This window comes from Aulonocara sp. 'chitande type north' Nkhata Bay, linkage group LG5 (assembly GCF_057382095.1).
Source record: "Aulonocara sp. 'chitande type north' Nkhata Bay isolate Kocher_YH1m ecotype deep benthic linkage group LG5, A_spYH_male_GT1.1, whole genome shotgun sequence".
Taxonomy (NCBI): domain Eukaryota; kingdom Metazoa; phylum Chordata; class Actinopteri; order Cichliformes; family Cichlidae; genus Aulonocara; species Aulonocara sp. 'chitande type north' Nkhata Bay.
Genome location: NC_141348.1, coordinates 25,236,291 through 25,248,343, shown reverse-complemented (window position 1 = coordinate 25,248,343; position 12,053 = coordinate 25,236,291). Strand labels below are relative to the sequence as shown.

General features: G+C 37.8%; 2 protein-coding genes across 3 annotated transcripts; both read left to right on the top strand.

Moving 5' to 3' along the window:
• The first annotated feature begins 1,563 nt into the window (after nt 1-1,563).
• Nucleotides 1,564-3,684, top strand: LOC147330709 (uncharacterized). Its single transcript, XM_086294067.1, has 5 exons — nt 1,564-1,597; nt 1,906-1,932; nt 2,045-2,332; nt 2,623-2,937; nt 3,617-3,684. The coding sequence occupies exons 1-5, from the start codon at nt 1,564-1,566 to the stop codon at nt 3,682-3,684; spliced, it is 732 nt and encodes a 243-aa protein (XP_086150193.1).
• Nucleotides 3,685-4,003: 319 nt separating this feature from the next.
• On the top strand, nt 4,004-10,476 carry LOC147330708 (uncharacterized). 2 transcript variants are annotated; one of them, XM_086294233.1, is made up of 10 exons: nt 4,004-4,686; nt 4,849-4,899; nt 4,994-5,053; nt 5,161-5,262; nt 5,529-5,547; nt 5,851-5,870; nt 5,979-6,019; nt 6,166-6,232; nt 9,559-9,599; nt 9,698-10,476. In XM_086294233.1, the coding sequence occupies exons 1-10, from the start codon at nt 4,638-4,640 to the stop codon at nt 9,788-9,790; spliced, it is 543 nt and encodes a 180-aa protein (XP_086150359.1). In that variant the 5' UTR covers nt 4,004-4,637; the 3' UTR covers nt 9,791-10,476. The 2 variants fall into 2 exon arrangements, with proteins under 2 accessions (XP_086150359.1, XP_086150358.1); XM_086294232.1 differs by having other exon boundaries at nt 4,991-5,053.
• Nucleotides 10,477-12,053: the final 1,577 nt, after the last annotated feature.

Below are 12,053 nucleotides of genomic sequence, written 5' to 3'. Positions count from 1 at the left end.
GTTTCAAACTCTTGGAGAATGTGCTGCGTCTCTCTTTGGGTTTCTTCCAGTTGTTCCTTCTCTTTTAGCAGGTCTGAATTTTCTTTGTGCGCTTTATCAATCATTACTTGTAATGCTTCCATTTTTTCCTCTGTGTCTTCAAGTTTGCACTGCATCTGTTGGTGACCTGCCTCCTGTTCTTCCTTGTCTTTAAGCATTCGTGTGTTTCTTCTCAATGCTTCATCAGACGTCACTTGGAGGCTTTCATTTCTCTTCTCTGTCTTGGAGCTTGCACTACATCTCTATGTATTTTTCTTCTGTGTCATAGACCTCGTAAAACATTTCTCTATGTTTGATTTTCCATTTTTTAAACTCTTTCTCCAGTTGTGTATTTCTTTCAAGTGCTTCATCAAACATTACTCGCAAGCCTTCATTATTTTCCTCCATATCTTGGAGCTTGCAATGCATTTCACTGTTCTTCTCTTCCAGTTGACTTTTCTCCTCCTGCATTTTTGTGATCCTGTTTTCAAGGTCTTGTTTTTCCTTGTTACAATTATTAAAATCTCTTTTGAGGGCTGGAAATTCACTCAAGGAGGAGTGATGAGGTGTTCCGTTTGTCTTGGGTGACGTTGTCTCTGAGACAGTTTGGTACCTTGATGCAACGACTCTGTAGTTTTCTATTTTATTTTACTTTATTTAGGTACAAGAATTACCAGTAAAGTTTCAATCTCTATTTTATCTTTATCTTTACCTTTATCTAAGAATTGTCATTATTTTCATATTTTTATTTTCATATTGTTACAACAGAAACAATAGGAACAGAAGCATGCAGCTGGATAGTATAGTAGTAAGACTACACACTCTTGGAGCAGGAGGCTCAAGTTTTATTCCCACCTGGTATCCAGTAAGGGTCCTGGCTAGACCCCCCATGCTAAAACCAAGCCCTGGAATGGCACAACTATGTCCGCAGCTCGTACACAAGCATTTCACTACATGTTGTCCTCTGTATGATTGTGTATGTGACAAATGAAGGTTGTTTGTTTTGCTGAAACAATAATGGAAATAGATATTTGTTTTATAATATATAAATATTGGTACTGTTTGTTGGGGACTATTTTTAATGAGTATATTTATTGTTAGTGTATTTTATTATATAACACACACACACACACACACACACACACACACACACACACACACACACACACACAAATTCTAAGCTAACTTGTTATTTAAACACAAAGAAGCAAGTTTCCCTTTTCACCAGCCATCTTGTGACCCATGTTAATGGTTGGTCGCATATTTATTTTCAGGGATCATCACATCATAGAAATGGAAAATGTAGAATCACCAGTCAAATCTGCTGAGAGCAGGTAAAATGTGACTTTGCCACAGAACAGGAAGTTGAAGTCCTGGTTCCACTGCAGTATAAGTAGTATCAGAGGGTCGTTCATGGCTTTTTGCTCTGCTTGTGTTAAAGTGGTTCCTGTGGTTTTCCTGTGACGCTCCTTAAACTGGAACATCAGCCTTTACAAAGTCAGACTTTCACATGTGTTCTGCACAGTCACAGTAATCCTCTTCATCATGGCTGGACACCTTCTGTTTGTCATCCTCATGTGTAAGTTAAACCTCTTGTAGCTTTTCGATTGAAGATGCTAAATCTGTAGGTTTTACATTTTTCATGGTTGTGGATTTTACGTTGTGTTCTTACAGCAACTTTTGTAACTTTGTGGTGCTTCTATTTTTTTTATTTTTAATCAATAAACTCACGTGAGGAGTCCCAAACTAAAACTTCCTCAGCAGGACAAATTCCTGTGATCTTGAAAAGACAGTTTGTTTGTATTAATGAGCCATTAATACATAATTATAATAATGGTTATTAATACGTGCATTTAGTATGTTGTTAACAAATTTTCTTTCCAACAGCTTTTGTTCATGAGATTCAAGCACAAGGTGAGTCCCTGATGTTCCAGTGTTCAGATTTTTCTGTGACTGCATATTTGTTCTTTACTTAAACCAAAAATTACCTATTAGATCAAAAATTTCTTTACCTCTGATTTTTCAGCTCTTCTTCCACCAACACTGACAGTGAACACAGAGGTGATCTCAGAGACGGACTCGGTCACGTTACACTGTCAGGCACCAACATCTGTTTCAGTTCATCAGTGTTTTTTCTACACGGTGAGCAAAAGTACTTCCAAAGCCTTCTCATGCCTGCAGAATTTCACTGCAACAGAACTGCTGTTAATGTCAAATCACAGTTCACCTGCTGAAGTTAAAGTGAGATGTTTTTACACTGGAGACCTTAATTCAACATCTGCTGACAGTGAACCATCCTCCATCACCATACAAAGTGAGAGACTGCTCTTCCTGTGACTGGATAAGTTATCATACAGTGTGTTAGACGTTATTATCTTTATAAAGCTTCATGTTTTCTTTCACAAAACTTTTTTAGGAGTGTTGTTCTTACATATTTTCTTACACCACCAAAGACAGCACGCAGGAATCTAAACATGACCAGTTACAGTTAATTACAAAATGTGTTGCCGTTCAGCTTTTATGAACACCAGTATTGTTATTGTTGTGCTGGTAAAACATACAATATTCTTGTATATTAATGGGACTTGATTAATCTTCATGTAGGTCAAACACCACAGATGAGTGTGCAGCATTTTAATGGGGAACATGTTCGGTTTGTTTGCTCTCTGCCTGGATCTGTGAAAGATGATACAAGATGTAATCTGTACTTTGGAGAAGCAAGTCGTTTAATCCTCACAGTAGCTGTCGGGAAGAATAGCAAGACAAAAAACAAACAGCGGTTCTGCCAGTTTTATGTCTCAATTGATAATATTTTGAGACATCTACATTTTGTTCAACAAAAAGATGCCAGCTGTGATTACACTTTGAAAAGGGAACCCAGGTCTTTGTCTCCTCACAGTGATCGATACAACTTAACAGGTAAGTCAAAGATAAACAGACTTTATAGCACAGATGCTACTTTAATACATTAAAATGATGAAAATGACTAAAATAAAAGCATTCAAAGTATTTTTCTCTAAAAATGTTCTGCGTTTGTTACTCGCAAAGTTTTCATTTCGTTTCACTTTGTTTATTTGGACCCTCAGTGCAAATAAATAGAACTGAGCTTTGATGTGAAAAAGAGTACGTCCAGACTTGCAGTCTCTTTGAGCTTTGATGATATTGTCAGCATAATAACATGCTTACAGTAGAAATGGGTAAAGGTTTTTACACTGGATACCCTTCCTGACACAAAATATTTTGTTTTAATACATAGATATAAAAATATGAATATTTGCTGATAAATGATCAGAATTATAATATTTTTCACTGTCAGATTCAAAATTGAATTGAATCGAATCGACTGGAATCGGGGATCAAATCGAATCGGGACCTTGTTTAATCAGAATCGGATCACTTGTAGAAATCAGTGATGATACCCAGGCCTAGACACTACCAAATATTTCAGTATAGGTAAAAAATAGTCCCTCGTCTGACACTCCCTTTGGGACAGATTTAACATTTAATAAAATAGTAAATGTGTTTTCAAAAATTTAAATCACTTTTGAATTGATTGCAGTATTAAAATGATCTTAAACATGTTTGTGGATTTATGCAGCAAAACCGCAGCAAAATACTTCCACCTCTACCACTTCTGTGAACTCACCGTCTAAGTCAGGTAACTGATGTGTTTTGTGTGACAATTGTTGATAGCACATTTAAATAGTTAGCGTCAGCCTTACAGTTAGTGCGACCTCTGTAGTCAAAACATGTGACGATTTTTGAGTGGTAAGATTGTTAGGTATGCATCAAAAATTCAGACATAAGCATAAACATTTGCTAAAATGTGCTTCTGAGCAGCTGAGCCATTAATTTAGCAATGTTTTTTTTTCATCATAAATTTGTAACTTCCTGCAGGTAAAGAAAGAGCCTGTTCGTGTAAAAGTAGAGGAACTAAGTAGAGTGACAACAGTTTTTTTCTTTTTATGGCTAAAATTACAAAATATTTACTGAAGTAATTCTGTCCTCAGAGTTAGCATCAGTTTTCCAGTTAGACGCACAGTGAACATACTCACACAGTCAGGCACAGAAGTTACATTAACTTGATTTCTATTATAATTACGACTGTCTACTGTCTGGTCTCTACTGTTATTTTGTTCCCCTGAGGTACGGGGATTTCTAAAACTGAAATAACACAGGGAAAATAAAGAAACCAACACATTTTTATCAGAGCAAAACCTACATGATTTCTCTGTATAACAAAAGTTGTAATCATTAAATTCTCTTAGCTTAATTATTGTTCCTGTGACTGCTGACCAAGAAAACTAGAAGTACTGTTTTGAGTGTAACAACAAAAATAACCACCAGAGGGACACAAAGACAAGAACTATTCAGCATCTCCAGACATTTGCACTCATATTATGTCTGCACTAAATTTACAACAATAAACAAAATATTAGAATTTGGAACAAAGCAGTGGATCGACTGAGTAACTAACAATACTGCTGGGAAAGAAATAGTCATTAATGTGATAATACTTTTGATTATTAGTTCAAAATGACTTGATAACTCAATCACACAATCACTATAAATAAAGTCTTTAACATTTTTTGTGTATTTATGCAGCAGAATCAAGTCTCATGACACCCAGGGCTTCCATTTCTACCAGTACTGTGGACGTATCGTCAGGTAACTAAATTACTGAGGTTTTATGCATTGTAGCGTTATTTAATCAGAAGTTATTGATTTTTCTTTATTAATGCAATCCTCCTCAAAGCAGAGACATGGAGCTTTGGTGTAATATATTGTTTTGTTTAGTTTTTAAATATGCTTTTATTCTAAACATTGTAGAAGAAGTTTCAAGAAAAACAAACACAAAATCCTCATTTACCTTGACCACAGGTACGACATACAATTCATGTGAATATTAACTCTGATCATCACACATCACTTCTTAAATCTTAGATCTTAAACATTTCTGGTGCTTTTACAGCAGAATCGAGTCTCAGCAGTTTCAGTGCTTCCACTTCTCCCACTTCTGTCATCTCACCATCAGGTAATTAAATTACTGATGTTTTATTTGTGACAATAGTTAATAATAAATCAGAACACACAATCTCTTTTTCAGTTAGAGATGAGATGTGTTTGTGGTTTCCTAAACAGGAATGTGGACACTGACTGTTGTGTTGGTCGTCGTTGGTTCTGGTGTAACTGTGGGTGCCATCTTATTGGTACTGGCAGTTTTCAGATCTAAAAGAAGAACTGGTGAGATCTCAATCAGTTATTATGTAAAATCATGCAGATGTATTTGATAGTTACAGTGTAATATTAACATTTCACACTCAGTGGATTAATACCAACTACAGTGTCTTCTTCTTAAAAGCAGTTTTGTAGTCAGATTTGTTGTTAGAGGCTCTTCTGTTTCACAGACGTCTCACTGAATCAGAGCTTGTCAGTTTGTAATTAACGGCTGTAAAGCTGATCTGACCCCAGCAGACTAACTGTCACTTCTTTATTGCTGTTTATTCCAGAAGGATATTCTCTAAAGAGGCAAGAAACCTGTTTTCAGCAAGTATTATTTTTTTATCACTTGTATAGACGGAAGTTAAACTTACTGACTTTAGATTTTCTTATTCTGCAACTAAACAGAATTATTGGAAGAGTTGTGGATTAAATGCCTTGCTCAGGGGCAGCGGGGCACTTCAGGGCAGAAAGTCCATTCACTTTCCTGTATCAAAAAACAGTCTTTAAAGTAGTAACCAAACAGAGTAATACGATTGGTCTATGGAGAATATTCAACATTTATATGATTTTTGTTTAATTTTTAAATTAATTTTTCTTTTTTATGTTTAGGACAAGAACCAGCATCCAAGGTACTGAATTCATTCAGTTGCAGCATCAATGTGTTGTTGATTTATACAATATTAGGACAGTATTTATACACTTGTTAACTGAGCTTTATTATTTACCTACTGCTGCAGATGACTTTGTGTGCATGACAAATATTGACCCTGGAAGAATGGTAAATAAACTAAAATGTTTGTCAAATTCTACACTAATATAACAAAACATTCAAAAATTGAAATGCAAGAGGTTTAAGGGTAGTTTAACTTTAATGTATTATTAATGGATTTTCTCATTTAATGTCCTCTTTCCTGCTGCATAAAGTTACCTGAAGGTGATGATGGAGCCTACAGTGTGATCACTTCAATACCCGGTGTCAGCTGTGCTACCGGTGAGCTGTTTTTATTTATTCATTTATTTTTATTTTCCTTTTTGTTTTACACCTACTTAAACACTGTAGTGCAGGGTGGAAGACAAATTTCAATATTGTAATTATATTATTATACCACAGCTGTGGGAACATGTTTTATGTGGAGGCAGGGGGTTTTGAAAGGATGACATGTGTGAAAACTGGGGGTACCTCAACAGCAATATGAAAATAGATATTTATTAGGGGTGCAACGATACACAAAATTCACGGTTCGGTTTGGTTCGATACTTTGGTGTCACGGTTCGATATTTTTTCGATACAAAATTTTTTTTTCATGCCTTTTTAATTTGTCATTTATTAAAATTATAAATATATATTTTAACTCAAAAGTACAGTTTTTAAATTTAATGTTGCTGAAACAACAAAGGTATAAAATAATAAATCTATCTGATGGAGAAGTCACTCATCTTTGGAAAAGAGAGTTTATTACAGAGAAATGGCTCTTTCCAAAATAAAAGCTATACTATACGCTTCTTCTGGGCTATATTCTCAGTAGCATATTAAACAAATCAGGTCCCCATAAGGAGAATCATGTGCTAACGGCTGTCTAAATGACTCGGGTAAAGTTTGTAGCATGCGTGCTTGTTGTTTTTGTCTGCTTCCACTTGTCTTTGCGCTAGGATGATGTCGGAGTAAATGTGCAGTCATATTCGTTGTGTTCCCACTAGTGCTGTCAGTGTTAATCTCGTTGAAATGACGTTAACGCCACAACACGGCAAATCTCCGTTAACGAGCTACCGCGGATCACCCCGTGCGTGGGGCTGGAAGGCCAACACGTTAACGAGCTAACTGCGCTAACACACTAGTTCCCACCAGGGCTGGACTGGCCATCGGGCATACCGGGCATTTGCCCGGTGGGCCACTCGTAATTTTTCATTTTTATGGGCCGATGGGGTTTTATTTATTTCTTTTTTTTAACGATATAAATGAATGGTGGTGGATTGGCCAGTTGGTCATGATCAACTCTGGGCTTGACCAGTTACAGCAGAGGAGGTCGAAATTTAAAGTTGAGGTGAAAAGGAACACGATTTCATCACTACTTCAGCTAGAAAATTGCTAATTCAGTCATGAAACTGATCAATGATCAGCTGATCGGCTTTTCTCTCCAGAAAGAGGGAACCAGCAGATGTCGCGCTAAACAACAGCAGCACGTTTAAGCTTGATCAGCTGTCGGTAGAATTTATTTAATGTTAATTTCAAGTATCAGCTGATGTTCGTTGGAGCCACAGCTGTAAAGCTGCTGGTCATGATATCGGTTTGGATATGTGGTAAGAGGGAAACATGAAGATGAAACCAGGAGATGTCCTTACTGAATCATCAGAGCTGAACAGGTGATGGAGAAACAGGTTTACATTTTAGGTGACATGAATGAGTTGAAGGGAAGTTGAAGGGAAGAAACGAACTGTTTCTGAGAGACAAATAACACCAGAATCCATACTTTTCTTTCTTATTCTCATTTAAAATGTCTAGATTTTAATAAATATTTATCTGAATCTTACAACCAAAGTTTTCATCTGATGTAAAATGTATAGAAATACATTATTGTATTCAGTAAATATTGAGTCTAGTATATACCCTAGTAAGTTATAGTATTCTTTCCTTTGGGAAGGTACCATCTGTGGAGTCTGCAATTCTGTTGAAGAAAGATGTTGAATCTATTTGATTACAGGAGAAAAATAATAGATTTCTGTGCATTTGTTTGATATGTGCATTAAATTAAAATCAGTTTTGTCAATTAAGTATCTTGAAACAGAGGGTGGGGGAGTGATTCCCTTTTTTTTTCTGCTGGGAGTTGGCAACCCTATTACTTAGGTATATGTAATTATAAATTAGGTTGTTTTATATTTTTGCTAAAGACCGTTTAGAATACCAGAATAGGGAGGGTGGTGTAGGTTTAAGTTTATTATAAAGGCTTTATGGCTTTTCCTATAATACCATGGTGGGCCGGTCACTAGTCAAAATGCCCGGGCTGATTTTTTGTCCCAGTCCAGCCCTGGTTCCCACCCATGTAATTGAGCATTGCGTGGCACATCCGACATACTGTTTTACTTTAGTCCATGACGCGCTTACCTTCAGGGTCATACTTCACATGAAAACCAAATTGGTTCGAAACGCCACATCTGAATGAGGGTGGGGGAGGTTCAATTTGCCATGTTGCAACCAGAGCTTAACTTCTGTCTCGCTAGCTTGCCCTGCACTCAGTGAATCTGCGTTCGACTACTCCGCCTAGGCTGCACTGTCGAGCGCAGATCCACTGAGCGCTCAACACAGACAGCATCGTCAGAAGAAAAGTTGATAAAATAAATTAAAAATTTTGTATTGTTCGATACATATGCGTACCGAACCGAAAGCACTGTATCGAACGGTTCAATATCGATACGAGTATCGTTGCACCTCTAATATTTATATAAATGTTGTAAATTGTACATTGTTATGCATGTTTGATGAAACGTGTTTGAAAAGTAGTTCAATATGGCAGCACTTTATCTGCAAAGACCTTGTAACATAACACACAACTACACAGTTTTTAATTATATTTGTGGACATCCACCATCCACCAGGGGGTGCTGCAGGACCCTCAGTGTCCCTAATCCCTGCAGTCCCTACTGCTATATAGAGAATGTACAATATGGTAAATGGCCTGTATTTATATAGCGCTTTTACTAGTCCCTAAGGACCCCAAAGCGCTTTACACATCCAGTCATCCACCCATTCACACACTGGTGATGGCAAGCTACATTGTAGCCACAGCCACCCTGGGGCGCACTGACAGAGACACTGGCGCCACCGGGCCCTCTGACCACCACCAGTAGGCAACAGGTGAAGTGTCTTGAGACCGAGACAATGACAAGGACACAACGACCGAGACTGTCCGAGCCGGGGCTCGAACCAGCAACCTTCCGATTACAAGGTGAACTCCCAACTCTTCCTCAGTTTATCTGCAGGTTTAGTTGTTTAGTTGCTGTGTTTCTTTCAAAGTATGAAAAAGTGAATACTATATCATTTAAAGAGTTGCACCAATGAAAAAGCAAATCTTTCAGTTACATTGTTGCTTTTATCTGTTGCATGAAAAACACCAACAAAAGATCCCAATGTTTCAGGTCCTCTTAAAGAAAAAAAAAAATAGTGAAATGACAGTAACATGTGGTGTATGCCCTTCAGTACATGGGGAAGTACACCAGGTCATATTTGTGCAGGAATAGAACAAAACTGTATTGCTTCAGTTCTTCTTGCACTTTGTATCTGTCTAAAACAGCAGTTTTAGTTTGTGATTCTTTTAATTGCAGGTGCTGAGAAACTGAATAAACAAGAAAGGAAAGATCAAGATGTAAGTGAGACAAAGGTTCAGTAATTAAGATGTTTGTTATTTGGCTTTGAAGATGCGAGACGTAAATGACTCACACAGCTGTGTTCTTTCTTTTCTAGTTTGATATTTATCATCCATACGCCACCATCGCTGAGAAACCAGCTGTACCAGTCTCACAGGACATGACCTACAGCATGCTGCAGGCACATTGATGATGCTTATTATTTTATTTTCAGTAATGGAACCAAATGCCCACTGTCACTCTGTCAGTACTGGAAATGTTTTTTGTCCCTTGAACAAACTGTATTCTGCAGAAGCTGCAAGTTAAGATTGAAACCGTGTTTTTGTTCTAATCAATGTTAGCACAACATTTTGTAATTGGATATATTCTGCCTGGTTAATGTCAAATTGCTATCTGTGTTTGGCTCAAAATTTTTGCACAGCATTTTTCCTGAAACTATTTTTTTTGCATATAGTGTATCCAAGTAATGACCCTTTTCCACTTTTGTATTTTATTCTATTAAATATTTGTTAGACACTGGCAGGAGGCTGCTTTTGTATCTGAGTTAGGAACAGTAGGGGTTACTTTTTTGTTTTTGTTGCTTTTGCTTTGACCAGAGCTGAGGGCCTAAAGTGGCCGTAGCTGGGCTGTAACGGTGGAGACTTTCTCTTCAGTGGTTAGTGGTTGTCAGTGCAGCCCTGGTTTGAACTGCACTGTAGTAACAGTGTGTGTAAAACTGAGATGTACATTCGAGGTAAAGTAATTCCCTGGACCTCTGCTTACAGGAAAACCACAACACCAAACTGGGATTCAAACATGTGTGAATATTTTTAAAATGAATATTAGAAAAAATAACTTCTTAAGGTCTTAATCAAGTATAACTGTGTGCTATTTGTACTGGTTTGAAATAAATATTCTCTTGGTTAAATTCCCATGATGGTGTCCCTGTTATTAAAACCCTTGAGCTCTTTACTGCCACATGTTGCCACACAGACAGTAGCGGTTTTTGATACGGGTGACACGGGCGGTTCCCCGGGGCGGCATCGTGGTGGGGGGCGGCATCACGGGCATCGGCAAAAAAAAAATAAAAATGCTCGTACTCATGCTGCCCCGACGTCAGCCAGCGCATATTGGGAATGGCATAGGCACCGATCGGTTTTCTATCGCCCATTTCCTGGGAGTAAGGGCGCCCTTCGTCTGCGAGGTGCACCTGCTGCTTGTGGAAATACGACTTTTGCTTTTAAGAGCATTATGAATTCATTGAAAGAGTAGTTCAAAAATGAAGATTCACAGGGCTTTTACTTTGAAATCCAAAATAAGATGGCCTTGATAGTGACAGGGCACAATTAGGGTACAAGGCTGTGTCATATAGATCTAACATTATTGTTTGTAAAAAAAAAAAAAAAAAAGCCTAAATTATATGTTATTATGTTCTTAACATATCTGTTAATTCACTCGAAGTTGGCTTTTATTTTGAAATCCGGTTTCCACATCCATTCCCGTAATACTTTGAATACACAGGGAACGTAAAATCAACTGGAGGCTGGCTTGACTGCAAGTCTCGAATTGGAGGCTGGCTTGACACAAGTGTCTGCGAGGTGCGCCTGCTGCTTGTGGCGCAGAGAGGAGAGGGCGGGGCGGCGGGGGATTTTCTGACCGGCTGGAGCAGCATCTAATAACCAACTCGCAAAATAAAACAAAATAAAAACAAACCAACAAACACGAAAACACCAGACAGATACAGACTTATAATTTGCACCGATGTTTTTTCGAAATTCTGTACACGAAAAGTGAGCGCGAGAGCCCTCGGTGCGCCTGCTCGCTGCTGAAGTCAAAGTAAACTTTATTCTCATCTCCGCTACATACAGTCCAGTATATAGAGAGACGAGATGACGAGGCTCCGGTTACAGCAGTGCAAGTAAACAAACAATATATATAATACGAGTAAGAAAATAAATATACACTTTAGGACTCGGGATAAAGGGATCAATAACAATTTAAAATTTACAGTTTGATGATTTAAAGTCTCACACACAACCCGTCGAAAGGGGAGGGGGGCCGGCTGCTTCCAAATAGAGCACATTTCATTTATAATGTTGTAAATCCAAGTCCATGATTTGAATCCTGGGTTGTGTGAAATCTCAGAAATGCACCCTAGACAAAGTGAATCTGTGAACTAAGGTTTAGGTGTGTTAGATCATGTTGTGGTGATCCTTGGGTTGAGGGATGGGTGTTCATACTGGGGCGCAAAATTAAAACCAATGGAAGATGGACAAGAAAAGTTCAAAGCCATCAGGTCCTCAGTTTAGAAAAAAAGAGAAAAGAAGAGGAGGAGAAACGAGCAAAAGATGCAGGTAAGCAGATGTGTCATTGGATAATGGCAGGTCAGAATACTTTATTAATCCCTAAGGAAATTATGTGCGTTACAGTTGCTGCAAGAAGAAATGGTAAAAATAGTAACAGTAACAGACTCA

What these genes read in the sequence shown, in the direction of transcription:
- LOC147330709 (XM_086294067.1), top strand. Translation starts at nt 1,564, where the DNA reads ATGGCTGGACACCTTCTGTTTGTCATCCTCATGT. An exon ending in ATCCTCCATCACCATACAAA is followed by an intron (nt 2,333 to 2,622) that starts GTGAGAGACTGC and finishes ATCTTCATGTAG; the next exon opens with GTCAAACACCACAGATGAGT. An exon ending in TGATCGATACAACTTAACAG is followed by an intron (nt 2,938 to 3,616) that starts GTAAGTCAAAGA and finishes GGATTTATGCAG; the next exon opens with CAAAACCGCAGCAAAATACT.
- LOC147330708 (XM_086294232.1), top strand. Translation starts at nt 4,638, where the DNA reads ATGACACCCAGGGCTTCCATTTCTACCAGTACTGTGGACGTATCGTCA. An exon ending in GACAAGAACCAGCATCCAAG is followed by an intron (nt 5,871 to 5,978) that starts GTACTGAATTCA and finishes CTACTGCTGCAG; the next exon opens with ATGACTTTGTGTGCATGACA. An exon ending in CGGTGTCAGCTGTGCTACCG is followed by an intron (nt 6,233 to 9,558) that starts GTGAGCTGTTTT and finishes TTTTAATTGCAG; the next exon opens with GTGCTGAGAAACTGAATAAA.